Source organism: Polypterus senegalus, chromosome 8 (assembly GCF_016835505.1).
Source record: "Polypterus senegalus isolate Bchr_013 chromosome 8, ASM1683550v1, whole genome shotgun sequence".
Classification (NCBI taxonomy): domain Eukaryota; kingdom Metazoa; phylum Chordata; class Cladistia; order Polypteriformes; family Polypteridae; genus Polypterus; species Polypterus senegalus.
Window position 1 is genome coordinate 153,887,502 of NC_053161.1, and position 25,974 is coordinate 153,913,475.

The 25,974-nt window shown below is 40.8% G+C and overlaps 1 protein-coding gene across 1 annotated transcript; it reads right to left on the reverse strand.

Moving 5' to 3' along the window:
* Positions 1-763: 763 nt before the first annotated feature.
* Positions 764-20,522, reverse strand: LOC120533176 (gastrula zinc finger protein XlCGF26.1-like). The gene is made up of 3 exons (XM_039759908.1): positions 20,439-20,522; positions 11,343-11,830; positions 764-2,516 (listed from the first exon to the last, which is right to left on the reverse strand). The coding sequence occupies exons 2-3, from the start codon at positions 11,782-11,784 to the stop codon at positions 988-990; spliced, it is 1,971 nt and encodes a 656-aa protein (XP_039615842.1). The 5' UTR covers positions 11,785-11,830; positions 20,439-20,522; the 3' UTR covers positions 764-987.
* Positions 20,523-25,974: the final 5,452 nt, after the last annotated feature.

The following is a 25,974-nucleotide window of genomic DNA, read 5'->3' on the forward strand; positions in this document are numbered from 1 at the left end:
CACTTCTCGATGGTCCGGGATTTTTCGGGTGATTTTCTATGTAATAGACTTAAAGTTATAACATAATGAAAATTGCTTAATTAGATCTGGACCACCCTATATATTGCGCTACCGTGGCTGTCTGTTTAACCGGTCAAAGATTTTAAATCACCCGTAGCTCGCAAACTGTTTCACCTATTGACCTGATATTTGGTACACATATACGACGTGACATTTACTATCCGCTTTCAGGGTGGTGATTGACCTCTAAGGTTATTCCTCTTTTTATTTTATTGTAGAATCAACTCCCGGCAGCGGCCAACAGGGCAGCCATGCCTCGCATCTGTATGGGCGCCGTTCTCAGCCCTACCTCTTTATAACTTAAATCATTCTTGAGGCAGATTGAAGAATTAAGTGTCAGCTTAACCCTAATTAAGAAAACATACAAAGTAATTGCAACACAAACACTGACTTAATCAGTTTTAATGTGAAAAGATGCCGACTGAAGAAGAGAAGAAGCGGGCCGCTAGGGTGGAGCAAAGAAGAGCTGCTCAGGAAGCAGCAAGCGCATCAACCTCTGAGCTAATGAATGCTAAACTTAGAGAGAGTCTGAAAATTAGAAGCCAAGTGTATTCACTGCACGATGCGCCGTTACAGGTAAGAAATAAGAAAGGCCAGCTAATTAAAGATCAACTCAAGGTATGATAGAGAAAATGGTTTTAAGAAATATCTGCAAGCAAAGGAGTTGAGTAGAACTGTACCCTTCTGTTACACGATTTCAACATTTTTGCAGTTTTAAAACTCTAGATTTATTTGGCCAAGTCTCCACAGGAAGATTACAGTAGGCATACTTTACTGCGTCTCGTCTGCAAACAAGTTTTCAGTCATTTGCTTTGTGAATTCTCTTGTGTACTGTAAGCAAATCTTTTCGATGGAACTGCTTGTCACATTCTTTACAGAAATATGGCTTCTCTCCTGGGTGAATTCCTTTGTGCAACTGAACACCATTTAAGTGTATAAATGGCTTCCCAAATTAAGTACGGGAATACAGTTTTCCCCCGCGTGAATTCTGCTGTGTTTGCGAAGACTATTTGAGTAAGTGAACTGCCTTCCACATTCAGCGCAGCTATACGGCTTCTCTCCGGTGTGGATTCTCTCATGTTCCTGAAGGACACCGGACCGGGTAAATTGCTTTCCACATTCTTTACAGCCATATGGCTTCTCTCCTGTGTGAACTCTCTTATGCACCTGAAGACCACTTAAGTGTATGAACTGCTTGCCACATTCTGTACAGGAATGCAGTTTTTCCCCGGTGTGAATTCTCCTGTGTTTCCGAAGACTACCCATGTAAGTGAACCGCCTTCCACAGTCAGTGCAGCTGTACTGCTTCTCTCCGGTGTGGATCCTCTCATGTTCTTGGAGAGCACCAGAAAGTCGAAATTGCTTACCACATTCTTTACAGCAATATGGCTTCTCTCCAGTGTGAATTCTCTTGTGCAATTGCAGACTACATAAGTGTATGAACTGCTTCCCACATTCTGTACAGGAATACAGCTTTTCCCTCGTGTGAATTCTCCTGTGGTTGTGAAAACTGCCTCTGGAATTGAACTGTCTTCCACATTCAGGGCAGCAATACGGCTTCTCTCCGGTGTGAATTCTCTCATGTTCCTGAAGAGCACTAGACTGTGTAAACTGTTTGCCACATTCTTTACAGCAATATGGCTTCTCCCCAGTGTGAATTCTTTTGTGTACCTTTAGACTGCTTGAACATGTGAACTTCTTCCCGCATTCTGTACAGCAATACGAACCCTCGCCAGTATGAATTCTCTTGTGCATCCGGAGACCACTTGTGTGTGCAAACTGTTTGCCACATACCATACAGCAAAAGGACTTCTCTCCAGTGTGAATTTTCTTGTGCGTTTGAAGATTACTCCTGTATGTGAATCGCTTGCCACATTCCGTACAATGATACGGCTTCTCTCCAGTGTGAATCCTCTCGTGTTCTCGAAGTGCTCCCGAGTGTATGAACTGCTTGCCGCATACTTTGCAGGAATGTGGCTTTTCTCCTGTGTGTGTTCGCTTGTGTACTTGAAGACCACTCAAGTGTACAAACTGTTTGCCACACTCTGTGCAGCAATATGTCTTCTCTCCAGTATGAGTTCTCTTATGAGTCCGCAAACTACTCGAGTATGCAAATTGTTTACCACAGTCTGTACAGTGATACGGCTTCTCCCCAGTGTGAATTTTCTCATGTTCCTGAAGACCTGACAGCCGTGTGAATTGTTTGCCACATTCTTTACAGCAATATGGCTTCTCCCCAGTATGAACTCTGATGTGTGCCTGGAGGCCATTCAAGTGTACAAATTGCTTGCCACATTCTTTACAGCAGTGCTTTTTCTTTCCAGTGAGGGTTTTCTGAAAAGGTCTTTTGGTCAGCATTGGCTTGCCATCTTCAGTAAAATAGTCTAGTTTCTCTTCAGCAGAAGGTGCCTGGTGCGCATGGTCTTGACAGAAGAAAGGCACATCCTCTTGAAAATCTGTTAAAAATCAAAGATAAAGAATAAGTAAGCAAACAGAAACACTGACGTAGATAATTTTGAATTTGAAATGCTAAACATATATTAAGCACCTCATGGGGAACTACCACCTTATTGCAGAAGGGAGCTAAGTTGTCTGAAGCAGAAACTCCTGATTGGGCTTCTCAAGGCAAATTGGTCTCAGGTGAGGTTGTCAGACAAACAGCGATTCAAAGCCCCTAATAATGCAAACCCATAAATTTAAAAAGAATACCCCACCTGGTATGGCGTTAACAGGGCCTCCCTCCTTGTGCCAGGCCTGGGAGAAGTGTCTGTAGACATGTGCCTGGCTGCTGGGTACAGCCCAAAAATGTAACATGGAAGTGCCCGCCTGAAGACCCACCATCTGCAGGTGGAATTGGGGCTGGGTGCAATGTGACCTGGATGGCAGTTGAATGCAGAGGCCTTGGCAGACTGGAGCCCAGACACACACTGCCTGTTGGGACGTGGAATGTCACCTCTCTTGGGGGCAAAGAGCCAGAGGTGGCGAGTGAGGCGGAGAGATACCAGTTACATATAGTTGGACTCATATGCACTCACTCACTTGGTTCTGGAACCAAACCCTTTAAAGAAGGCTGGACTCTTATTTACTATGGAGTTGCCCAGGGGAAAGGCGTTGCGATGGAGTGGACTTCTTACTGAGTCCCTGCCTAGTCGAGACAAATGTCAGTTTGAAGTACCAGGCCTTCTTGAAGTTAGAGACTGGAGAGGATCCTGGAAAGGGTCCCAGCTGGGGACTCCAATGCCCATGTGGGTAATGATGGAGACACCCAGGGCCTGATGTATAAACGGTGCGTATGCACAAAATGTGGTGTATGTCCATTTACACAAACACTTTGAGATGTATGAAAACTAATCTTGGTGTAAAGCTATGCACATTTTCATGACAGCCTCGCACTACTCGGTTTTGCAACCTGGTGGCACCCAGTGTCAAAGCAGTGCTACGGTTTCTGTGTCGTTTCTCTTTCTTTTTTAGAATTGTATCCATGAAGCGGGATTTATCACATACACTGAAATTAATTGTATACATCATTTACAAATTTAATGCACTTGATTCTAACCATTTTGTAACAATACAATTGTGCAGAAGATGGCCAAACTATTCCAACTACCATAGATGCTTTAGCATTGTTAGAAGGCGTCACAAATGGAAAAATTTGAAGAAAATGCATATTTACAGATGATCATGACTGCCTTCTAAGTTGATTTCAATTTTCAAGAGCTACCCTCTTGGCACTGTATGCTGAACTGGCACCGGCTTTACAGAGGCAGATTTTGAGGAATTATGCTCTAACCTGCTGCTTTGCCAGTTCTGTCTGCCTTCGGATTTTTAGCTGCAGGAGCTTTTCAATGTGAACCTGCTGACGGATCGGGAATTTCACAATTATTACTGAATCAGGTTATGCCAGCTGTATGAGATGGTATTATCTGCTTGTCACGTGAATAGATGAAACTTCCGTACACTGTGATTGAACTGGCAAACAAAAAAAAAAAACGCAATTCACAGCAAATCCAGTTTTCCAAATGTAACTGAAGAGGTCAACTGCTCACATACATTGCTATTGCAACATTGCTGGACAAATGACATCAGCCAGGAAGGAATCACCAAAACAATGAGATGGCATTACATCATATACAGCTGGAGAGAATATAAAAATGGCAAATCCACATAGGTGCAGGTGCCCTTTCCAAATAGTGTGGCACAAGGCTAGCTGTCAATTTAAGGATACACTACACTATAAAGGTGCCTTCAGAGAATTAATTTGATTATGTAAATAGAAAGCACTTCCACTCTATTAAATGTGCTGCTGTATAGTCCACAAAAAGTGTGTCGCATTGTGCAAGCATGTAGCGTGTTGACATAATGTGGCACATAATCATGGCCTGAAGAGATGTGGTATGATGAACCTGACCCACCAAATGATCATCCAAATCTGACAGCATTACAACTTTGTTTGAATGTAAAACCCAAGCAATCCGATGCAGCATTTATTTTTCAACCAATTCATTTAATTTGTGGTCAGTCTCACATACTACAGACCTTATATTCCTTAGTTCATTGGCCACATCTCTTACTGTATCCACTATTGTATTTTGTGACTCCAGAACAGCAGCCATCAGCACACAGCCAGATGGTTGCCGAATGGTTTCTGAGGCAGAGGTGTTGTGCAGCCAGCGCCCAAAGATGTGCCGAGCATAGTAGCACCATTACCACCTAGAGTCATGTCCTTGGCACGGGGGTCAGCGTTTGAAATATTGTCTGAAACAGAATGAAAAGACAATGGGGTGAGACTTGTATTTTAACGTTGACTTTGATATCTGACCACTTCTTTTTTTATTTTGGGCACTTTGCAACTTTCTGAACTTGAACTTTTGAGTGTGTTGCCCTGCTGTATCACTCCATCAATTTCTTTTTGTTACTTACACTACTGCTTAAGCCAACAAATTGTAGTTTTTTTCCTTGCCTCCATTTCGTATTTGCTGAAATTCTTGTTTTCCCCCACAAGCTTTGCCATTGTCTTTTGAACAAAATACTGAATGGAAGGGGATATTTATATTGATCTGTATATTCAAGTATGTGAAATTTGGAGAGGAGTCAGGTGGCGCTATAGGTACATGCATGTGCATTAAAATTCATTTTGATCGGGTTTATAAAGAGAAAGTATAACATTGCTCATGCATCCAAATTTTTTTGTGCATATGCATACCGTATATACTAGTGTTAAAGTTCTCTTGCAGATAAGTTGGGGCTTTATTTTACCGTAAAATTTCCAGTATTTTATAATGTCGACTGCGGAAAACTTGCGCTATTGGTCTCCCACCTGAGAGAGTAACCATGGAGCACACTGCCTTTTTTTCTATGTATTGTGCCCACATGACCACACGGTGAAACCCGAACTATTCTGAAGTGACGTTTGCATCGATTTGTGTTTTTTGTATCTCACACCCTCATACATCTTTATCGTAAGAGCATCCCTTATCTACGATGGAGCGTTCAATCAGAAGAAAATATGAAACTGGCTTTAAGTTATAAGTGGTTGAAGTGGCGAAAGAAATTGGTAACTGTGCTGCTGCAACAAAATTTTATGTGTCTGGGAAACTGGTGCGAAATTGGAGGAAGCAAGAAGATGTTAAAAAAAAAAATTAAGTGTTGTATTTTTGAACGGGCATACAAGTCAGGGTCTGATTTTACAACCAATTTTTTGTGTTTCAAGACCCAACTTATACCGAGTACATGTATATATGGTATTTCCAGTTGTGTCCATGCACCACGTTTTAGTGTGAATTCTATGCACATCGTTATACGAGGCCCCTGGAGAGGCGTGATTGAGAGGAACAGCCTCCCTGATCTAAACCCAAGTAGTGTTTTGTCACTGGACCTCTATGCTAGGCAATGTTTGTCCATAACAACACCATGTTTGAAAATAAGGCGGCTCATAAGTGTACTTGGTACCACAGCAACTTAGGTCATAGATCTATAATCAATTTTATATTTATATCATCATATCTGAAGCTGTATATTCTGGATATTCAGGTGGAGGGAGAGGCGGAGGTGTCAACTGATCACCACTGGAGGTGAGTTGGGTCAAATGATTGGGGAAGGGGCTTGGACAGACTCGGAAAGCCCAAGGGAGTAGTGAGGGTGTCCTGGGAATGTCTGGGGGAGCCCCAGTCTTGATGACTTTCAACTCCAACCTCTGAAAGACCTTTTCCCACATCCTGGGGGAGCTGGAGACATAGAATTCAAATGGGCCTTGTTCAAAGCCTCCATTGTGAAAGCAGTTGCAATGAACTCTGGCCTGAAGGCCATAGGTGTCTCTCAAGGTGGCAACCTAAGGACCCAATGGTGGACACTTGAGGTGAGGGATGCCATCAGACTGAAAAAGGAGGCCTTCCAAGTATTTTTAAAACGGGAGCCTCCCGAACCAGAAAAGAGGTACCAACAGGCCAAAAGGGCTGTGGTCTTGGTGGTCAGGGAAGCAAAAACCTGGGTGTAGGTGGAATTTGAAGACACCATGGAAAGAGACTATCAATTGGCATCAAAGAGGTTTTGTTAAACCATCAGAACTCAGAAAGGAAAGGCAGGGGATTCACCCAGACTGTTCTCAGCAAGGGCAGGGAAGTGCGGACCCCAATTAAGAATGTTGTCTGGTGTTTGAAGGAACATTTTGAGGAGCTCCTGAACCCAAGGCCATCTCTGTGGAGGGGCCAGAGGCAGAAACTGATGGGGGATCAATGCCCATTTCCTTGAGGGAGGTCACCAATGCAGTTAAGCAATTATGCAGTATCAAGGCCCCGGGGGTGAATGAGATCCACCCAAAAATGCTGAAGGCTCTGGACACTATTGCGCTGTCATGGCTGACAAGCCTGTTCAATGTTGCGTGGTCTTTGGGTGCATTGCCTTTGGAGTGGCAGACCAGGGTGGTAGTCCCCATTTTTGAAAAAAAGGGGACAGGATGGTGTTCTCGAACTACCAGGGGAATCACATTTCTGGAATAGCTTATGCCAGGGTATCTCAGATCCAGGTGGAGCAATGGGAATTCTGTCCAGGGTGTGGAAGGGTGGATCATCTCTTTACCATCATGAGGATTCTGGAGGGGGAATGGGAGTACGCCCAATTGGTCTACTTGGAGAAGGTGTATCATTGTGTTCCTCAAAGGATACTGTGGAGTGTGCTGGAAGAGTATGTGGTTTACGGCCCCTTAAAAGGGGTATCACAGTGCATAACCACAGTGAGAGCTCTGTCTGCATTCTCAGAAAAAACATCAGCTCTTTCCAGTAGATTTGTGGGACTCTGCCAGGGTAGTGTTTTGTCTCCTACCCTGTTTGTGGTTTTCATGGACAGGATATCAAGGCACAGCCAGGGAGGGGAAAGAGGTCCAGTTCTGTGGCCTCAGAATCGAGTCACATGGTCTTACTAGCTTCATCGGGCCGAGAACTCCAGCATGCATTGGGATGGATTATGACTGAATTTGAAGCGGCAGGTATGAGGATCAGCACACCTCTAAATATGAGGCCATGGTTCTCAGTAGGAAAAAGGTGGACAGTCCTCTCCAAGTGGAAGGTAAGCTACTGCCTCAAGTGGAGGAGTTTAAGTACCTTGGGGTATTCTTCATGAGTAAAAGGGAAATGAGATTGTGAGATCGACAGACAGAGTGGGGTGTACAGCGCAGTAAAGTGGTCACTATACCAATCTGTAGTGGTGAAGAAGAAGCAGAGTCAGAAGATGAAGCTGTCGATTTACCATTTGATCTATGTTCCTACCCTTATCTATGGTCATGAGCTTTGGGCAATGACCAAAAGAATGAGATTGCTAGTACAAGCGGCTGAAATGAGCTTTCTTGGTAGTGTGGCTGAGCTCTAACTCCGAGATAGGGTGAGAAGCTCAGACATCTGGGAGAGAGGCTTGGAGTAGAGCCTCTGACCATCCTTTTCGAGAGGAGGCAATGGAGGTGGTTCAGGCATCTAATCTGGATGCCTCCCTGTGCAGGTTTTATGGGCACAACCAACTTGGATGAGACCCCGGGGAAGACCCAGGGCTTGCTGGGAGGAATACATCTCCCAGATGGCCTTGGGATCCCAAAGTATGAGTTGGCAAGTGTATTTGACTCCGACTCTTTCGATACACTAACACAATGTCTTACTGGTATTTCTGAATGGATGAATAGTAATTTTCTCAAACTAAAGAGAAAACTGAAATTTTAGTAATTGGCAATAATGGATTCAGTGAGGTTATCAGAAATAAACTTGATGCACTAGGATTAAAAAAAGTAAAGACGGAAGTAAAAAATTTAGGGGTAACAGTTGACTGTAATCTGAATTTTAAATCGCATATTCATCAGACCACTAGGACAGCATTTTTTCACTTAAGAAACATAGCTAAAGTTAGACCTCTTATATCATTGAAAGATGCTGAGAAATTAATTCACGCTTTTGTTTTCAGTCGACTAGATTACTGTAACACACTCCTCTCAGGACTACCCAAAAAAGACATCAATCATTTGCAATGAGTGCAGAATGCAGCTGCTAGAATCCTAACTGGGAAAAGAAAATCCGAACACATTTCTCCAGTTTTGATGTCACTACACTGGTTGCCTGTGTCATTCAGGATTGACTTTAAAATACTGCTTATGGTTTATAAAGCCTTAAATAATCTCGGTCCATCTTATATATCGGAATGCCTGATGTGTTATATTCCAAATCGTAACCTTAGATCTTCAAATTAGTGTCTCCTTATAATTCCAAAAGCTAAACTTAAAAGAAGTGGTGAGGCGGCCTTCTGCTGCTATGCACCCAAAATCTGGAATAGCCTGCCAATAGGAATTCACCAGGCAAATACAGTAGAGCAGTTTAAAACACTGCTGAAAACACATTACTTTAACATGGCCTTTTTATAACTTCACTTTAACTTAATACTGATACTCTGTATGTTCAATTCTTCATAATAATTATTCACAGTGGCTCCAAAATCCATACTGACCCCTACTCTCTCTTCTGTTTCTTTTTCCGGTTTTTTGTGGTGGCGGCCTGCCACCACCACCTACTCAAAGCATCATGATGCACCAACATTGATGGACTGAAAGCCAGAAGTCTATGTGACCATCATCATCAGGTCCTTCCATGAAAATATGATGATTTATGTTAGGTAGAATGCCCAGAGGGGACTGGGCGGTCTCTTGGTCTGGAACCCCTACAGATTTTATTTTTTTCTCCAGCCTTTGGAGTTTTTTGTTTTTCTGTCCACCCTGGCCATCAGACCTTACTCTTATTCTATGTTAATTAATGTTGACTTATGTTTATCTTTTATTGTGTCTTCTATTTTTCTATTCATTTTGTAAAGCACTTTGAGCTACATTTTTTTGTATGAATATGTGCTATATAAATAAATGTTGATTGATTGATTGATTGATTTGGGGAAAAGGACATTTGGAGCTTACTGCTAAGACTGTTTCCCCCATGACCTAGCTTTTGATAAGCGGTGGAAAATGAATAAATATATTAAGCAGCACATTGAAAAAAAGTGTTCATCTACTTTAATTTTTTTATAATAAAGAGTGTAATTTTTTTTTCCTTCAGAGCCCCCGCCCCAAAATAAACAAGAAAAATATAAAAACTGAAATGTTATCATCAGTCAAGCTTTCATCCCCAAGGTTAATACTGTACATGTCTGATAGCTTTAATGTTTTTCATCAAGCCTCTCTTAACTTTGCATTATTTACCTTACAAAATAGCTCTGTGCCAACTAAGTTGTATTGAGTGAGTAGTAGAAGCAGAGGCAAATTCCGGGGTCTTATTGCAAATCAACAGGATTAAGGGCAGAGCTCTGGCTTTTCTTCAACACTAGAGTGTTTCTCTGGCAATGTGTTTCAAAGAATTGCTCTGTGGGTAGGCTGGGCAATATGACCTAAAAATAAAATCTCATGTTTTTCTAACCCCTGCAGCTCTCCCATCTGGCACCCAAGATCCCTGGGAGGGCCTTTCCAATGGATTGCAAATCCCAGTCTAATTTGTGGGTATTCAATCGAGAGTACCACTAATAGAATGCTGCCATCGTGTACAAGTGGCCACGGCGATACAAGTCATAACTCCACCTTCTGTCCTTCCAAGCAGGCCTTCTATCCTGGCTGAAATGCCAGTCTATCCAACATAGCACTCACACATTTAAGTTGTGCAATCAAGTAACTTACAGTGTCCACTGTAATAAAAGCTAAGTACCTTCCTTCTGACTTAGAGGATCTAAGAAAATGATTAATTTTAATGATTCTTCACTTTGTGAATCTTTGATTTATTTTTTACATAACGGATTAATGAAGATACTAATGCAATTCCTCATTCTTAGATAAGAAGTCACCAACTGATATGTGTGGAAATTAAAATCAACAAAGCAACAGTGAAGTATCCTTGGACACAAAGCACAACTGAGACATTCTGGTTATTAACAAAGCAGCAATGATATAAAAATAGATTTCTAGATAACCGAAAGAAGAATCAATATTTTGAGCAAACCAAAGTAAATTTCACTCACAGGTGATCCTGACAAGGATTCATGCACAGTATATACTGTAAGAGACGGCCAGCAGTCCAACCTGGCTGGAACGCCCATGGAAATAAGGGGGAAGGCAGCTTCTTTAGGTCACTGTCTCCCCACAAGGAATTATGGGACTTGGAGTTCTTTATCTCAGCCCTGTTGGAGGCTGAGAATATAGAGGAACCACATGGCACGAGGTTTCCGACTAACCCGGAAGTGCCTGCAGACCACTTGCTCAGAACAGCAGAAGCACTTCTGAGTTAACCAATATAAGAGGACTGAACAGACCTCACAGGGATGAGCCACAGTCGGGTGGAAGGTGGACAAAGCTTGCTGGGAGGAGCGAAGGAGAAAGAGACAGAGAGAAATAATCATTGTGTGCTATATTGCTAGTTACTTGTGGCTGTGAGAAAAGATTTGGGAAGAGTTTACAGAAATAAACAAGCACTTGGTGCTTTTAACTTGTGTCCTTGGTGTCTGTGTGTTGGGTTTGAGGAGCGACAGTGCCCTCTAGTGTCCACAATACACAAAAAGGCACTTGGGTAAGATACTCCTTTTATTACACAGTTTCTTCTGATACTGTAGTTTCTATGCAAACACTTTAAAAAATACTGTAGCCAAATAAATCTTAAAACAATTAGGAAATTGTAATCTGTACTTTTTCTGCTTTTAAAATAAAGATACTAGATATTAATATACTTGTGTTTCAACAACAAGTCTTCATTTTACATTTCATTCACTTTTATTTAAATACATACCTGCAAGTGATTTACTTGGAGATGTTGCTTTGTCAAATTCAGACTTTACTTGGATAACATCTTTCTGTAGAGAACTGGGTATTCTCTGAATTTCTGAATCTGGACATCCTTCGGCAGGGAGAGACACTGATTTATTGTCTTCTTTCTTGACAAAATGTGCAATTTCATGTTTCAGCACAGGGTTGAAATTATCAGGGTCTTTTTTAATGTCACTGTCTCGCTTCTTAAAGCGGACATCCTCTTGTTCATTAAAGGCAGATTCCCATTCACAATCCTCTTCCTTAACATGCAGAGTCGTTTTCTGGATGCTACATGTGAAAATGGTATCCCGGTCTAGTGTAAGAGTCCCCTCTTCTTTGACATTGCTCCTTCCTTCTGAGAGCCCATCTTCACATTTAAATTTCATTCCCATAGTCTCCTGGGTAGCCTGGCACTTCTCCATCTCACATATCCAAGTGTTATTGGAGGTTACAGCTTCCTCTTTTTCTCTACAGACAGAACAAAAAAAGTGAGTCAGCATCAACAACATTTGCTCAGACTACTTTAAACTAGAACGTGGCACTAGACAAGGATGCCCCTTGTCACCACTGCTGTTTGTGATTGCCATTGAACCACTGGCAATACATTGTCGAAATACTGATCAGATAAAGGGGATTAGCAGAGAAGGACTGGAACAGAAAATCTCATTATATGCAGATGACATGGTACTGTATATATCGGATCCAGAAAATTCTGTGCCTGCAGTCTTAGCAGCACTCACAGAATTTCAAAAGATCTCTGGTCTCAGAATTAATCTGAATAAAAGTGTACTCTTTCCAGTGAATTCTCAAACATATAATATTAGATTAGACACCCTACCTTTTATCATTGCAGAACAGTTTAAATACCTTGGGGTAAACATCACAAGTAAACATAAAGCTCTTTATCAACAAAATTTCGCAGTCTGCATGGAAAAAATTAAACAAGACTTGCATAGATGGTCAACCCTTCATCTCACACTAGCTGGAAGAATTAACACTGTTAAGATGAATATTCTTCCTAAGCTCCTTTTTATTTCAAAACATCCCAATATACATTAATAAATCATTCTTTAAGCAATTAGATTCAACAATAACCTCATTTATTTGGAATTCAAAACATCCACACATCAAAAGAGCGACCCTACAAAGACAAAAGGCAGAAGGTGGCATGGCTCTACCTAACTTCCAGTTTTATTACTGGGCAGCAAATATACAGGCGATAAGAACCTGGACACAAATAGAAGAACATACACAGGCTTGGACCGCAATAGAAGTAAAATCCTGCAGTACTTCTTTGTATTCCTTGCTCTGTGCTCCAATAAACACACGCTATCGGCAATACACTAATAACCCAATTGTGCTCCACTCACTTAGAATCTGGAACCAATGTAGAAAGCATTTTAAGACGGAGAAGCTTCTATCTGTGGCATCCCTGCAAGAGAACCACCTCTTTCAACCTTCACAAACATATGCAGTTTTAATATCTGGAAAAATTTGGAATTAACTTGCTTAGAGATCTTTATATAGACAACGCCTTTGCATCCTATGAACAATTACATTCCAAATTTAACATTCCAGCTACACATTTCTTTCACTATCTTCAAATCAGGAACTTTGTTAAACAGAACCTTCCAGATTTTCCTCATCTTGCACCCTCAACCATGCTGGAAAAATTATTGCTCAATTTCAAGGAGTTAGACTCCATCTCTACAATATATAAAATCATTTTACAATCCCTTCCTTTCAAAGATCCAAGAGGACACTGGGAAAAAGATCTCTCAATTAATATATCAGAAAAGGAGTGGAAAGTAGCAATGCAGAGAATTCACTCAAGCTCCATATGCAAAGCATACAATTATACAACTCAAAATTATATAATCGAGCACATCTGTCTCGACTAAAACTCTCCAAAATGTTTCCAGGTTATGATCCAACCACTGAACGTTGCAACCAAGTCCCAGCCTCAACAGGTCACATGTTCTGGGCCTTCACCAAATTAACATTATTCTGGACAAAAATTTTTAATTACCTTTCAGACAGCCTTGGACTCACAATCCCTCCTAACCCATTAACAGCTGTGTTTGGGGTTCTTCCAGAGGGTCTTAAAGTGGAGAAGGACAAACAAATTGTGATTGCATTCACTACACTGTTGGCACGCAGACTCATTCTGATAAACTGGAAGAACCCAAACTCTCCTCTTTTAAGTCAGTGGGAAACCGATGTGTTATATTATTTGAAATTGGAAAAAATCAAATACTCAGTTAGAGGATCCGTACAAATGTTTTTCAAAACATGGCAGGATCTAATCAGTAATATTTTAAAATAAGTTCATAAAGCACAGAGAATTTTTTTTAAATTAGGTATGTTTACAAGCCTTAAATTTAACGTTATTTGGCTTGCTCTCTCTCTCAGGGGTGGGGATCGATCTGTTCTTAACTCAATTTTTCTTTTTGTAAAATCTTGATTGCTTTGTATGGATTGTAATAAAATTAATAAAAAAAAAAGTGAGTCATTGATTTGTATCTTTTTTTTGTGAACTCTGGGAAACAAGCTCCAAAGACAAATCATTCAAAACACTGCACTACAGCACGTGAACAGGAATTTGTCTTGCTTTGTAACTTATTGTGTGTTCCTGTGTGAAGCAGTCTTTGGTGCTGTGTGGTAGAATTACAAATGCCTGCAAAGACTCCGGCTCTCATAATCCTCCACTTTGCATGGTGTGCTCTGAAGGAAGCAAATGCTCTTTTAGAAACAGATTAGTGATGCCCCACAAAGTCAAATTTCAGAAAACATTGGGCCAAAAGCCAAATGTTTTTCATTTATATTTTGATTGTTTTCTTTTGTTCCATTGTGTGAGGTTTAAATAACTTGATTGATATTTACTGTTCAATTAAACTGAATGATAAAACTACAAGTCGATAAAAAAAAAAATTGTTATTGAGTCAGTCAGAACAAAAAAACTGTGCGGTACGGCAGCACAGTGGGTAGCACTGCTGCCTCGCAGTTAGGAGACCCCGGGTTCGCTTCCCCGGTCCTCCCTACGTGGAGTTTGCATGTTCTCCCCGTGTCTGCGTAGGTTTCCTCCCACAGTCCAAAGACATGCAGGTTAGGTGCATTAGCATTCCTAAATTGTCCCTAGTGTGTGCTTGGTGGGTGTGTGTGCCCTGCCCGGGGTTTGTTCCTGCCTTGCCCCCTAGGATTGGCTCCAGCAGAGGATATAGTAGTATACAGTGATACCTTGAGATACACGAGTTTAATTTATTCCGTGACTGAGCTCTTAAGTCAAAATACTCTTAACCCAAATCAATTTTCCCCATTGAATGAATTGAAATGCCATTAATCCGTTACGGACCCCCAAAAAACACAATTTTTTTGTTACAGGTTTTTAAATAAGAAAAATGTACTTATAAATAATGAATAATGTATAAAAACACAATACAATAGAATGTACTACAATAAACTGGTTTTATTAAGTACAGAATAAATGTACAGCATTTACCTTGGAGATCAGACGAGTTGAAGATGCTGACAGAGGTGGTGGAGAAAGGCTGAACTCAATAACTGAATGTTATTCACCGATTTTTGCCCTTTTCGCTGGCACCTTCCTCACTTTCATCTGCAGGGTTTTCAGAAAAAACCTGTCCAATGAGGTCAGTTTCATCCTAACTCTTTCAGAATGTTTCTAAAATGCGCTAGTAGGCAAGTGTCATTAAACAGAGCAAGTGTCACTAAATAGAGCGCCAAGAATCAGTTGTAATTTTTTCAGGGTGTTTATTTTCTTTAAAATTCGAAAAAATTTTTTCCCCAAATTGCAAACACTTCCTTTATCTCACTTTATGAGGTAACCTCCTCCACGATACCGATCTCCTGCATGCGTATGTTGCCGCGTCTGTAGTTCCGTCAACTCCTCCGTCGTCAGTTCCTCTGAATGTGCGCGACAAGCTCTTTGATGGCTCAGATTTAATTTTGGTCAGAACTCAAGGCAAAAAATCAACTTAGTGACGGCTCGTATCTCAAAAAACTCGTACGTTGGGACACTCGTATCTCAAGGTACTACTGTATATGTAGTTAGGATATAGCTGTAGGAGAATTACTGACTGATAAAAAAAACTGAACTACAATACAGTGAGAAGCAATATTACTGGGACAATGAGGTAATATGGGTTATTTTTGTTACATATTCATAAAACATTACTTCTAGGTTAAAAAAAAAGAATGAATATAAGAGTAAAGTGCAGAATTGTCAGCTTTTATTTCTATTCTACACATAACATAAAGAATAATAGAAAAAATAACATTTGCTGTGTGTTGTCCCCCAGAAATATTTGGGACAAATGAATCACAGGTGATTATCAACACATGACACAGCTCCCAGTGTGGAGGGCTAGCTGCAGTCATTGGGAGTTTGAGTTTGGGGGTCTGGTGTTGGCAACAGAGGTACAAGTCAAGACGAAAAATGGAGAAATGACAGTGACAGAAAAGCCAACATTTTTTAAAATGAGAGTTCAGCAAATACCACTGCTGACGGACTAGGCATTCCAAAATCAACAGGATGGAATATTTTGCCAAAGAGAGAAACCACTTGAGGTGTAAACAATTTGGCAACGAGCAGGATATCCCCGAAAAGCACAGCAGAGCAGATGACAGGAGTGTTGTTAGAGCTGCGAAGAGAAACCCAAAAATAATATCCAAAGAAATAGGGTGCAGGGGTGAAAGTGAAAAGTATTCACCAAAGTCACCGAAGAGTTAAAGAGAAGAAATACAGAAACCACTCATTAGCATCAAGAGCAGAAAGGCCTGACAAATTCACAAAGAAGTCCAAAGACGGGCCAAAGGGCTCTGGAGGAAAGTGCTATGGGCAGAAAAGGGAAAGACCAACCTTTAGACCAGTGGGGGCTGAGTGGGCGTTTGGCCTTGGAACCCCTGCAGATTTTGTTTTTTTTTTTCCTGTCCTTAGCACAGGACTCCTCTTTAGAGACTTACAGTACTTTCGCTTTAACATCTTCTAAACCACTTTGTGCTACATTGTTTGCATGAAAAATATGCGAATAGAAATAAACATTACTGTTTAGCAGAGTGATGGGAAGAGAAAAATGTGGAGAAAGAGACAGACTGCAAATGCTCTTTAGCACATCAGTTCATCTGTCAAGCGTGAAGAAAGCATCATCACGGCTTGGGTATGCATGGTAGCTTCTGGAAATGGTGCATTTGTCTTCGTTGATGATGTAAATAATAAAGGTGATCCAAACAACTGCCTCACTGGAGCTTGGAGGTAGCAAGACAATGACTCGCCTAACTAAGGAGTCCATCAGAATAAAAAAAGTGTAGATACAGACTTCTGATTTAAACCCAGTACAGAAGAGATTTCAACTATTGAAGAGCAAACTGAAGTCAGAAACACTCCAGAATAAGCAACAACTGGTTTCCTCCGGGCACTCCGGTTTCCTCCCGAAATCCAAAGACGTGCAGGTTAGGTGGATTGGCGATTCTAAATTGGCCCTAGTGTGTGCTTGGTGTGTGGGTGTGTTTGTATGTGTCCTGCGGTGGGTTGGCACCCTGCCCAGGATTGGTTCCTGCCTTGTGCCCTGTGTTGGCTGGGATTGGCTCCAGCAGACCCCCCGTGACCCTGTATTCAGATTCAGCGGGTTAGAAAATGGATGGATGAAAGACGCTGCCATAAAGGCATCACAGAGCAGGCCAAGCAAAGTTCCCAAGAGTCTAGGGATGTCACTGACTTGGGGCAGTTATTGAGTGGACGAGGTATGTGACAAAATGCCAACTTCAACCAACTTTTTTTTTGTTTTCACATTCATTTGTCCCAATAATTCTGCTCATCTGGAACTGAGGCACTAAACACAATTTTTTTCCAAAATTATTTGTTATATGTAAAACCAAGCTGGCATTCTATACTTGAATCTTATATTCATCTTTTGACCTAGAACACACATTTTATAAATATGCAATAAAATTAACCCACTTTATTTCAATGTCCCAGCATTTTTGCTTCTCACTGTAGATAAATGAATTAATAGTTTTGTAAAATAAATAAATAAATAAATGACTTACAGTATACAAGTTCATCAAACAACATACAGTGGTGTGAAAAACTATTTGCCCTCCTTCCTGATTTCTTATTCTTTTGCACGTTTGTCACACAAAATGTTTCTGATCATCAAACACATTTAACCATTAGTCAAATATAACACAAGTAAACACAAAATGCAGTTTTTAAATGATGGTTTTTATTATTTAGGGAGAAAAAATCCAAACCTACATGGCCCTGTGTGAAAAGTAATTGCCCCCTGAACCTAATAACTGGTTGGGCCACCCTTAGCAGCAATAACTGCAATCAAGTGTTTGTGATAACTTGCAATGAGTCTTTTACAGCTCTGGAGGAATTTTGGCCCACTCATCTTTGCAGAATTGTTGTAATTGAGCTTTATTTGAGGGTTTTCTAGCATGAACCGCCTTTTTAAGGTCATGCCATAGCATCTCAATTGGATTCAGGTCAGGACTTTGACTAGGCCACTCCAAAGTCTTCATTTTGTTTTTCTTCAGCCATTCAGAGGTGGATTTGCTGGTGTGTTTTGGATCATTGTCCTGTTGCAGCACCCAAGATCGCTTCAGCTTGAGTTGACGAACAGATGGCCGGACATTCTCCTTCAGGATTTTTTGGTAGACAGTAGAATTCATGGTTCCGTCTATCACAGCAAGCCTTCTAGGTCCTGAAGCAGTAAAACAACCCCAGACCATCACACTACCACCACCATATTTTACTGTTTGTATGATGTTCTTTTTCTGAAATGCTGTGTTCTTTTTATGCCAGATGTAACGGGACATTTGCCTTCCAAAAAGTTCAACTTTTGTCTCATCAGTCCACAAGGTATTTTCCCAAAAGTCTTGACAATCACTGAGATGTTTCTTAGCAAAATTGAGACGAGCCCTAATGTTCTTTTTGCTTAACAGTGGTTTGCGTCTTGGAAATCTGCCATGCAGGCCGTTTTTGCCCAGTCTCTTTCTTATGGTGGAGTCGTGAACACTGACCTTAATTGAGGCAAGCGAGGCCTGTAGTTCTTTAGACGTTGTCCTGGGGTCTTTTGTGACCTCTCGGATGAGTCGCTCTCTCGCGCTCTTGGGGTAATTTTGGTCGGCCGCCACTCCTGGGAAGGTTCACCACTGTTCCATGTTTTTGTCATTTGTGGATAATGGCTCTCACTGTGGTTCGCTGGAGTCCCAAAGCTTTAGAAATGGCTTTATAACCTTTACCAGACTGATGGATCTCAATTACTTCTGTTCTCATTTGTTCCTGAATTTCTTTGGATCTTGGCATGATGTCTAGCTTTTGAGGTGCTTTTGGTCTACTTCTCTGTGTCAGGCAGCTCCTATTGAAGTGATTTCTTGATTGAAACAGGTGTGGCAGTAATCAGGTCTGGGGGTGGCTACGGAAATTGAACTCAGGTGTGATACACCGCAGTTAGGTTATTTTTGAACAAGGGGCAATTACTTTTCACACAGGGCCATGTAGGTTTGGATTTTTTTTCTCCCTAAATAATAAAAGCCATCATTTAAAAACTGCATTTTGTGTTTACTTGTGTTATATTTGACTAATGGTTAAATGTGTTTGATGATCAGAAACATTTTGTGTGACAAACATGCAAAAGAATAAGAAATCAGGAAGGGGGCAAATAGTTTTTCACACCACTGTACAAGTTCCCTTGACAAACAGGAAAGAGAAAAACAACAGCACAAGAGGGCAGTGAAAAAGAATTAATCAGAATGACTCTTCTCTCACAGCCTGATGTCTTATAAACTTGAAGATTGTACACCCAACCACTAATACCTGAAGTTGGCAGTTAAATGCCTTCCATCCAATATAATAGAGCTTGTGAGGGTCTGTCAGGAAGAATGGGATAAACTGCCAGGAGTACAAAGTTTGTAGAGATTTACCCATGAAGACTTGGAGTTGTAATTGCTGCCAAAGCAGGCTGAGCAGATCTCCTTTTTTTATGCATTGCTTCCTAGAATTTATCAAAATGCCCAATTTTCTGAAACTCCAAAGGACCCCCCCCCCCTTTTTTATATAAAGAATTAATGTACATTGTTAAGTGTCACATAAAACTCCAAGTGAAAAAAACTCCCGTCAGTCTTTGATCTAAAACAGGCTCTGTTCAGCCTAGACTAAAGGGGCTTTTACAAATTAATTAATATAGTGCATATGTACACCTTGCATGAATGAAAATTTTCAGTTTTTGGTTTTTAAAAATTTGCACCTTTCTGAAAAGAATTTTTCACTTTGTCATTATGGATTATTAAGCATAGATTATTGGGCAAGTACAGAACTTGTATCTATTTGAACTGAAATCTACAACACAGTTTAAATACTTTCTGAATCCACTGTATATTTTTAACAATTGAAACCCAGTCAGGTTATGTGATTTGCTCAGCTGGGGTACTGATTGAATTCACAGTCTTGCCAGTGCCTTTGCCACTACTTTTGTATTTAAATGGACGCCTACCTTAATTAAGTAGTTTCTATTTTAGTGCCTTTCTAGAAATTACAAAACTGGTTTTGCTCAATACGTAGTAGAAATTTACGTATGTTATGGGGGATAATCTGCTCTTTTTAACCTTGCTTTTAGGCGTGTCATTTTCATTCCGGTTGACCAGGTATTTAAGCTGCTAGTTCGTAAAGAGCAGAACACACAACTGGATCCCAACCGAAGTAGCTGCAGATATTAATTACGGTCGTTACTAGAACACAATACAGGAAAAAGTCAAAAACGCATATTTCTGATCTTCTTACAAATATAAACCTGCATAATACTAGCTAATTAAAAAATAGATCAGTTGGTGGGAAAAGGACTTACTGAACAAAAAGAATTGTGTCCTCAACCGAAACTGAATCGGAAACCCACTGCAACATGTCACGTGTCCCTCCGGCGACCACCTACTCTATGATCATGTGGATTTTTAGATTCATTTTCTACCTAACGCAGACGACTGAATGGTGAAAGAACATCCGAAGCCAGCCCACGATAAAAGAAATAAATATGTGGTGTTTGAACCAAAGACGTACCGCTGTTCCGTTGACCTGCGTCTTTCTTGCCAAACTCACACAATGTTTTTCTTCGACAGATTAAACTTCTCATAGCCACTTCCGATTCCGTCGCTACTAATGACATCATTTTAATTTTCACACAACGAGCATGCGCGTCTTCTAACGCATGTGCCTTTCATTACACGTTAAATTCAATTTCTTAGGCATAGTTTTAATGTTGATCACAGTAATTTTTATGTTGTTATTATTGAGACTGCGAACTGTCTCTTTTTCTTATGGCCTTAAAGTAATGTATTTTGGAATGAATTTGTTTCATTGGTTACATCCAAAATAATCTCATTGCATCTTTTTTATTTAATTAATAACATTTATTAATATCATATATTTATTTAATTAATTAAATGTAAATTTAATTATTAAATTAAAAAAGTTTAACTGATTTAAATAGGGATAAAGTCCGTATTGCTTTCATACTTTTACAATCTGAAATAGATACACCATGACATCCATTTTAAAATATTCAAATATAGGATGTATTCCAAGCCATTTAATTTTGTGTATATAATAGCATGCCAATATAATACTTATATTAATTACAAATGACATTTGTTTTATTGTTATCAGTGGGATTGTGTTTAACATAATATCTATTTTTTGAAAAGTATCCACATTAGTTTCTTTTATAATGCGAGTGTGTAACTCTATCCAAAACATTTTTCAACAGGACATAACCAGAACAAATACTGAATAGTTTCAGGAACATTGTTACAAAATTGACATTGAGTTTCATGATAAACAGACTACTATTATTTAATTATTCATTTTCCATAATTCAATGACTCGTTTATATACATTATATCGCTGTACTTGTTTCATGCGATTGTTTCCTAATTGCCATTTTATTTATTTATTTCTTTTTGACACAAACAGCATTCTATAACAGGAATATTTGTTTTGTTTAAAATATTCAGATTTGTAGGAATGAGGCATTTTATGGGACAATGTCCTGAGTGAAGTTCATGTTATTTTTTCCATCAAATATTTTTAGCCCCTCTTCTCTGATCCATATTCCTGGGTTCGAAACCCGAGCCCGTTACCGTTCTGTCAATGTTTTCGTAGGTTTAACCTCCGTCATCCACAAAACGTGTCTGTTAGATTTTTTCCCCCTAAATTGGCTGTGTACGAGCTGATGACTGAGTGCTGTATCCAAGGCTAATTTGTGCCTTGCTCCTGATGCTGCGACCCTGCTTAGCCTGGATTAAGGCGCCCCATAGGACCCTGGGTACATGGTGGCCCTAGTTAGTGGATTTGTAAATGGCATCGAATTGAGCCCTTTGGAGATGGCGAACTCGTAAGAGCAAGTGAAATCAACGAGCGACAGGAGCGGCGCGCTTGCAATCGTAAAGTAAATCCACTTGCGAGGTGACCCCATCTGGAAATTAGCGTTCATCTATGGGGAAGAGCTGGCGTTGAATAGCTTTTGGCACCCTTACGCTGATGCCCACACGCCCTATACTTACGGTTTACTTACTGAACAGGGCCCCTTACTACTAGAGACATCATTTTACTTTCAACAATGCAACAACAGAGGGGGCTGGGCGGTCTCGTGGTCTGGAACCCCTGCAGATTTGATTTTTTTTCTCTCCAGCCGTCTGGAATTTATTTTTGGTTTTTCTGTCCTCCTTGGCCATCGGATCTTACTCTTATTCTATGTTAATTAGTGTTGTCTTATTTTAATTTTACTTTGTTTTTATTTCTCGTGGAGTCGAGTGGAGTGGAATGGAACTTCCTGGTGATATGTTTTTGAAGACCTGCACTTTTTTTCAGCTGATGACATGTCACAATTTGAGTTTTTTTTACATGTGTTATTCTTGCATCAGCCTGTCTGTTGGCTTCATTAAGTTATGAGCAATGTTTAATGATTCAGGCACTTGTACTAAAAATTTAATCTTCTTCTTCTTTCGGCTGCTCCCGTTAGGGGTCGCCACAGCGGATCATCTTCTTCCATATCTTTCTGTCCTCTGCATCTTGTTCTGTCACACCCATCACCTGCATGTCCTCTCTCACCACATCCATAAACCTTCGCTTAGGCCTTCTTCTTTTTCTCTTCCCTGGCAGCTCTATCCTTAGCATCCTTCTCCCAATATACCCAGCATCTCTCCTCTAACATGTCCAAACCAACGCAATCTCGCATCTCTGACTTTGTCTCCCAACCATCCAACTTGAGCTGACTCTCTAATGTCCTCATTTCTAATCTTGCTCATCCTCGTCACGCCCAATGTAAATCTTAGCATCTTTAACTCTGCCACCTCCAGCTCTGTCTCCTGCTTTCTGGTCAGTGCCACCATCTCCAACCCATATGACATAGTTGGTCGCACTACCGTCCTGAAGACCTTCCCTTTCACTCTTGCTGATACCCGTCTGTCACAAATCACTCCTGACACTCTTCTCCACCCATTCCACCCTGCTAGCACTCTCTTTTTCACCTCTCTTCCATAACCCCCATTACTCTGTACTGTTGATCCCAAGTATTTAAACTCACCCACCTTCACCAACTTTACTCCCTGCATCCTCACCATTCCACTGACCTCCCTCTCATTTACATATGTATTCTGTCTTGTTCCTACTGACCTTAATTCCTCTCCTCTCTAGAGCATATCTCCACCTCTCCAGGGTCTCCACAACCTGCTCCCTACTCTTGCTACAGATCACAATGTCATCAGCAAACATCATAGTCCACGGTGACCCCTGTCAAACTGTCCATCACCATTGCAAATAAGAAAGGACTCAGAGCCAATATCTGATGTAATCCCACCTCCAAGTTGAATGCATCCATCACTCCTACCACAGATCTCACCACTGTCACACTTCCCTCGAAAATATCCTGTACAACTCTTACGTACTTCTCTGCCACTCCCGACTTCCTCATACAATACCACAGCTCCTCTCCAGGCACCCTGTCATATGCTTTCTCCAGGTCCACAAAGATGCAATACAACTCCTTTTGGCCTTCTCTAAACTTCTCCATCAACATCCTTAGAGCAAACATTGCATCTGTGGTGCTCTTTCTCGGCATGAAACCATACTGCTGCTCACTAATCATCACCTCACTTCTTAACCTAGCTTCCACTACTCTTTCCCATAACTTCATGCTGTGGCTCATCAATTTTATTTCCCTGTAGTTACTGCAGTCCTGCACATCCCCCTTATTCTTAAATATCGACACCAGTACACTTCTTCTCCACCCCTCAGGCATCCTTTCACTTTCCAAGATTCCATTAAATAATTTGGTTAAAAATTCTACTGCCATCTCTCCTAAACACCTCCATGCTTCCATAGGTATGTCACCTGGACCAACTGCCTTTCCATTTTTCATCCTCTTCATAGCTGTCCTTACTTCCTCCTTGCTAATCTATTGCACTTCCTGATTCACTATCTCCACATCATTCAACCTCTTCTCTCTCTCTTCTCTTCATTCATCAGCCTCTCAAAGTACTCTTTCCATCTGCTCAACACACTCTCCTCGCTTGTGAGTATGTTTCCATCTTTATCCTTTATCACCCTAACCTGCTGCACATCTTTCCCAGCTCAGTCCCTCTGTCTAGCCCACAGGTCCTTTTCTCCCTCTTTAGTGTCCAACCTCTCATACAATTCATCATACTCCTTTTCTTTAGCCTTTGCCACCTCTCTCTTCACCTTGTGTCTTATCTCCTTGTACTCTTGTCTACTTTCTGCATCTCTCTGACTATCCCACTTCTTCTTTGCCATCCTCTTCCTCTGTATACTCTCCTGTACTTCCTCATTCCACCACCAGGTTTCCTTTTCCTCCTTCCTCTTTCCAGATGTCATACCAAGCACCCTTCTTGCTGTCACCCTCACTACATCTGCTGTAGTTTCCCAGCTGTCTGGTAACTCTTCACTGCCACCCAGTGCCTGTCTCACCTCCTCCCTAAACTCAACCTTTCCGCCTTCCTTTTTCAATTTCCACCATTTGATCTTTGGCTCTGCCCTCACTCTCTTCCTCTTCTTGATCTCCAACCTCATCCTACAAACCACCTTCCTATGCTGCTTAACTACACTTTCCCCTGCTACCACTTTGCAGTCTTCAATCTCCTTCAGATCAACTCTTCTGCATAGTATGTAATCTACCTGTGTGCATCTTCCTCCACTCTTGTACGTCACCCTATGTTCCTCCCTCACATTTTATATTACTGCAGTCCTGTCAGTAAGAAGAATGACCTGACTTTTTCCAAAAAGGTTTGAAAGACAACGTTTGCATAAGGTTTGTTGCTAATTGTATATTTGTGCACTTTGTTTAGCTGAGGTTTTTCCCTGCTTTCTGGGATTGACTATCAACATTTGGGGTTGTACAGTATGACATGGCAGTAAAACCGCTCTACACCGTACTGTAATTGTAAAAGAGCCAAATTTAAATTGTGAGGCCAGATGCAGGGACTTTTTTGATGAAGTCTGCTTGGAGGAATCTTGCATCATCAGGAGATAACAGTACCTTGCATTTAGGATCACTGAAAGATCACTATCAAAGATTGGTTGCTAATATCTTGATTTATCATTTAGGCAATCAATGCTACTTTATGATGAACTTGGTGCTCTTTCTTTTCAGATTTTTAAACTGGTCTCCAGGATGAAGTTTCTTGTGTTGTCAGCAATATGACTTGTCTCCAGTGTGAATTCTCCAGTTAAGTGCTGCTAAGGAATAAAACAACCTTCCATACTCCATAAAGGTATGGCTTGTCTTATGGATTTTCTTCTGGAGGGTACAACAAATAAACAAAAATGCTGCTTCTTTCACAAAGAAATTGAACAATGGGCATTTCCAACATAGGAATAAGCTTCTCATGGCCTTGGTGCGATGCAGACCAATGCTGCACAATGTGGCTTCACCCCAGTCTGTTCCTGGGCTTAATGATGCTGTAACGCCTGGCCTTTAGCTCTCAAGGGAAACCTGATCAAAGGAAGATGTGGGGTGTGTGCGACATTTCAAATTTGTATCCCTTGGTTTTGTGCAAAATTTCAACTTGGCAGTTTTAATACAGTTTTTGGTACAAGAATTTCCCTTCATCCTGAAATCCAACATTGTACTTTAAGGAGCTGCTAGTTACTCTGAAAAGTAATGTACCCTTAATGGAGTCATGTTTGCTTTCTCTCAAGGCACGGCTATGGCAGATTTAGTTCTCTCCCTTATCACACAGAAGCAATATATTGAAGTGTTGACTAGTGTCCAGTACTCATGCCTATCAGCTTCATGTTAAGGTTGGAACACCAGGTCAAAGTAGATGTTTCTACATGCTGCCGCAAAATATGCAGACCTGTTGGTACACTTGATCCCTCGTCCTTTTGACACCATTGGGTTTGAACAATCCCAGTTGAGTGTTGCCAACAAAACCCTTGAATACTTAAATGGTGTTCAAATGCATCCCTTGACACTGTGTGGCTGTGCGTTTTCATATAGAGGAGAGAACAAGAGCATATCTTTACAGATTTCGGACATCATATGGAATAGTCACATGAGACCTTTTTTGGGTATGGAATC